Source organism: Xylaria bambusicola, assembly GCF_022495145.1.
Source record: "Xylaria bambusicola strain CBS 139988 unplaced genomic scaffold F5B22scaffold_58, whole genome shotgun sequence".
NCBI lineage: Eukaryota > Fungi > Ascomycota > Sordariomycetes > Xylariales > Xylariaceae > Xylaria > Xylaria bambusicola.
Window position 1 is genome coordinate 236187 of NW_025953611.1, and position 5401 is coordinate 241587.

General features: G+C 42.8%; 1 protein-coding gene across 1 annotated transcript; it reads left to right on the plus strand.

Moving 5' to 3' along the window:
- The first annotated feature begins 1663 nt into the window (after nucleotides 1–1663).
- Nucleotides 1664–3450, plus strand: F5B22DRAFT_453685 (uncharacterized protein). Its single transcript, XM_047971986.1, has one exon. The coding sequence runs from the start codon at nucleotides 2008–2010 to the stop codon at nucleotides 3301–3303; it is 1296 nt and encodes a 431-aa protein (XP_047826653.1). The 5' UTR covers nucleotides 1664–2007; the 3' UTR covers nucleotides 3304–3450.
- Nucleotides 3451–5401: the final 1951 nt, after the last annotated feature.

Here is a 5401-nt window from a genome sequence, read left to right on the forward strand (position 1 = left end):
TAAAAGTAATTGCTTTAAAGTAATAATTAATAATATCTTTTTTTTAATTATATATATTTAACCATTATTTATAAAGTATATATATTTATTTTATAATGGATATTATTTATATTAACTATATATTTTAAAGTTAATGTATCCCTTTTTATAATAATTTAAAATTTTTATTAATAAATAGGGGTAAGTTCCTTTTAAGTATTTAAAAAGTTATTATTTTTAAATTCGGAATAGCTATTAATATAGGAATCCTTAAATAGGTTAATAATTAAAGCTTTAAAGGAGTAATAACCTAATTTAATTTTAAAAAATTATTTATAATATATATATAGCATTATTATATTTTTAAGGTTAAACTTTATAATCTTTTTTCCATTATTAGGAGTAAGTATAATTAATTTAAGCATAATGGGCCTATCCTCTAAAAACTTATTTAGGATAAATAAGCTAAATATAATTAATAAAGTAAGTTCGTTTTAAAATTAATTTATACCTTTATTTAAATAAGCTATATTATATTAATTTTTATTTTAAAAAATAATTACTTACCTTAATATAAATTACCTATAAGGTTTAAAAGAAAGTCCAATTAATAAATCTTTCCATTAAACGCTAATAAGGTTAATAAGGTTGTTTAATTAATATAGATATAAAGCTTTTTAACTATTAGGTTAATCTTATAATTATTATAATTAAAATGTTATATATAAAATAAAGCTTATATTAGGGTACTATTTATATATTTATTATAAAATAAAAAATAAAGGAAATATTTTAAGTATAAAAAGTATAGCAAAGTATTTTAGTATATATAGCGAAGCGATAGTTACGTAATGATTGCGATATACGTAACAGTGTGGCCATCTGGGCCCCAAGCCCTAGGTGGGTCACCAGGCCAGCCACCATAACTCCCTTCGCAAAGTATTATACTTAGGGGCACCTATATTTTACATAAAAAAATCGGAAAATTATAAAAACTACACTATTAAATTTAAAATCTTCTATTTTATATAAAGGTCTACTTTTCATATAAAGTTTAATTGAATATAATTAATAACAAAGGTGGAAATAAGAAAGGTCAATGCGGAAATGAAAGGTGTAGGGGTTATAGGGGGTAAAATTGGTAGGGTGTGTGGTTATTTTTTGAACCCACTACTGCCCTTGTTACGGCTCGTTATTGCATGAGCCAGTTAGAGACAATTGGAGTTTACATAATGAAAACTGGATGAGAAGACATGCGTTGTGACGTCAGACTGCTCCATAAGGCATAGGTACACTGCGGCGTTTTTGTAACCCTACCTACTGGAATCCCCCCCAACGGGACAGCCATTAGTTGCTTGATTACCTGTAGACTTTAGAGCGGCCACACCCACTCCCAAAGCTCATCATTGACGCGCCTTTCATCTATCTAACTTTTTATATGTGTCTTGCTAGAAGTCAGCACTAGTGTTGTAATTCCTGGCGCTACGGACACTTCTGAAGATTGTGACGATCTGAATATCCGTCTAGTTTATGGGAGCAGGAGCTAGCGTGAACTTCAATATTGGCCTTGCGGCTTCCTTTCGCACATTGAAATGTCTGCCTCTATCTATTTACATACATCAAGCTGTCGACAAATATGAGATAACTGACGTTGAGTTCCACCCGTACAGTACCTCGAGCATCATTTCCTTCTACTGTATAGGTATATCAGATACATATCTTGCCCATTCCAAGTTTGAATCGTCTCATTAGATGATGATCACCGCATGTCACCGGTCCCAACCGTTGCTTACGCAGCCCCACCATCGCCACACCAAGTTGGATGTTGGTCAGCGGCGGTGCCGTGGGATGCAGTGAAGGAATAAGTGATATCTTATGGTATGATAGTATGGTGCCTGTATGAAAGGATTTCCGCGCTGCCGTAAATCATCATAGCCTCTTCCGTCTGCACCACCGCATCATCGCATCATCGCAACACCCACCACCAACTCCACCGGGCTAGTCCACGCAACTCAATCGACTCTGACAATGTCGGTCGGCATACTTGGTGCAAGCATCATCCTCGATGAACCTACCAAGATTCACTGTGGTAGTCGCGAGCCAGTTCAGGGGCGCATCAACATCAGGTACCAGCGTGGTCCGGGGAACCCAAATGCAGAGCTATTCGGGCCTCTCCGAGTCATCGTCGTTCTCCATGGTCGCGCCAAAACGAAAATCTGGAAGTCTAACGGCAAAAGCACCAGCATTTATCGTGGACGGGCACCACTTATTCATTGCGAGCAAGAAATATATCATGACTCATTCAGAGCCCAGCCAGGCCAGATGGAATCATTTCCATTCAGCCTTATTTTCCCCGAGGCCACCCAGTCTCTCCTAAGAGACGATTTCAAGGAGGACCCCAGATTCAACACGCTTCCGTGTCAGCCGCTGCCGCCAAGCTTCCGAAGTAACTATCATGGCTTCGCGCATAGGTATGAATCATTTGTCGAATACCGTGTCGGGGTGAATATCGAAATGCCCCAATTGCGAGTGGATGTGAACAAGCCGACCGAGGACCAAGAGCCCATTGTTCACTACGAGCCCCCACGGATTCCCGTAGACCAGAGCCGGAGTCATATCACTACCTGGAGTGGCTTCGCAGCAGTGAGGAATGAGTTGCTCTTGCCAGAGTCAGATCGACCATCCGGCTTCAGGCAGAAGACGAAGGCTCTACTTGGCGCAGTTGATTATCCCATATATTCCTTTGACTGGGAGTGCTCGGCACCTACTCACATCCACCTTGGTCAGCCGGTTTGCTTTGAAGTCAGGATAAAGCCTCGGGCAGATCAGTGCACCGCACCTCTGATACCCGATGTTTATCTGAAATACTTCCGCATGGAGATCTCGGCCTTCACACAAGTTCGGGCAGATAGGTCGATATTCACATGTCCGCAATCCGAGGGAAACTATACAGTATGCGAGATGATGGGTATGATAGACAGCCGACAGCCATTCTCCAAAGCCAACGATAACACGAAATTCGTCAACACGGAAGCTATCGGTACTGGACGACTAGGCGCATTTGCCTCGTCTTTTACAACCTTCAACATCGCGCAGACATATACGACGAAGATCAGCTTTGCGTTTGAGCTCACTGACAAAGTGAGGCATATCGACAAAGAATACCCCATCCTCGTACACCCGCCACTTGAGGTCGCTCGCCATCCACCACCTGCCGTAGCGGGGCCTTCCTCACAACCTGCCGGTGAGGAAAGTAAGAATGCCGATCTGCCGCAGTATGAGCCTGCACCCCCATATGAGAAAATGCCGACGAGCACCGAATAGGATTCTGAAACCAGAGCGCTGGGATACTTACAATCCGGAAACTGTGTATAATACCCCTGTCTCCACCATTCAAGTGTATTGTAGCTTATAACCCATCATGTTATAAGTAATTTTCATAGTATTCATATCCCCTATCAATATCGTAACAGACATAATCTGGTATCCCATTCTTACATTGCGAGTGAGAGTCTTGTATCAAGTTTGAATGGGGGTCCATACGGACTTCGCGGGATGGGATGGATTGATTGAACCTGGGCGGTCAGGGGTGGGGGTCTAACTCGGGGCTAATGCTGCATGTTTAAGTTAGAGAATGATGAAGCCGCAGGCAGCTCATCGCCGCCTCCGGCATTTGGTCTATTACATACCCGTGTGCCATTTCTAGCACCTGGTCTCTTGTCACGCCACTCAACATATTCGCCCTCCGTTAAACCTCATCTGACTTCCCGTCACTAGTCCCCCACTCTTTACGTTAACCGCCCGGAATTATTCGGCAGGATTATCACTAAAAGACTCACTGCGTAATCGAAACAAACGACTATATCAGCCCCAGATGCTCCTTAAGCAAGGATTCTATGAGTGTTAGATACTCGTTTTCGATCGCGTCGCCGTCCCGCTGTGTATCTCCAGGCGGCATCTCTATGAATTCAAATCCATGCACATCTAAAGAGAAGTCGCGCTCTTTTCCCTGACCATCACTGATTTGAATTTCTCGGGCTTCATAAACTGGATTAGATCTAGATTGGCTGTGGGCAAGTGGAAAGGCCAGGTTGAAGGGGTGCTATAAAAGGGTATATTAGCCCCCATCGCCTTCCGGCCGGTATGCTTCCCAGTTATACTGTGCTTGGGAAATGTCTTGCGAGATAAATTTCTAAACGCTTCGCAATCTGGCACTGGATTTGAGATATCGTGAATAAAGTAAGCTTTTTGAAGGAATTGAATGGGACAGAAAGGTATCGAACTCTAGGTAGCAAGCTATAATAATGTAAATTAGTTCTATCAAAACAGTAGGTAGAGCAGACTATACGCGCGACGCAGAGAACATGACACAAATTCAGGATAAGCGTTGAGATGAAAACATTAACCGCGTGCTGAGCATGTCGGACGCGCACAATATTCTACCATTAGACTCAACATCCCCATTTCCCCCTCGTCATTTTCCCACAGTCGCTCAGGCACTTGGCGCCGATATCAAAGCAATCTGAGCACATACAGAAACCCCTATCTAAACAAAGTTCACATTCGTAATAGTAAGAACTCTTATCGTAAAATACCAACAAACAAACATCACAATAACCATACATTCCATGACAGTTGTCCATTTCGTGGTGCAAGCTTCCATTTCTTCCGGGATTAGCGAGGAGCTCCGCGAGCTCGGGAGATCCGATGTGAGTGGCCCACCACAGTGGTGTCCGTCCAAAGTTATCCTCGATCTTCAAGTTGATGCTAGGCACACCGAGCAACAACTCTACCGGTCCCATCCGCCTGTTCCGGACCGCAGCAGATAACGGCGTTGCGCCGTAGTAATCCTGGCAGTTTGGGTCCATTTCAGTTTCTGAGAGTAAGTACTGCAGCATTTGATCATGGCCCATCATTGCTGCGTAAAATAGGGGCGAACGATGAAGTACATCTACTGGGCTGGCGACCTCCAAAAGAGCCTTGACATTGGTCAGGTGTCCTTCATAAGCAGCATATGATAATGCTGTAGAGCCAGAGTGATCTGTTGCGTTTGGGTTGGCTCCCTTCTTAAGCAAAAACTTAATCATGTCTTCATTGTCTTTATTTCGTGAGACATCTTGCAGCAGACTGGTGCCGTGACGTCCAACTTGCGTGTTAACGTCCACACCCTTTTCTATAAGGGCCTTAACTAGCATACTCAGGCCGTTTTCCACGGCTGAGACTAGTGCGACTTCCCAGTAGCGCATTTCGGGGTTGACATCTGTATCCTTTTCGAGAAGCAGTAAGGCCGTCTCTTCATGACCACCTTCCGCTGCCGCGATCAACGCATTGTCATATCCATGCTTACTGCGCGATGCATAAACAGTTGCCCCCCTTTCCATCAGCAGCTCAATCGTTTTCGTGTGACCGTAGACTGAAGCTG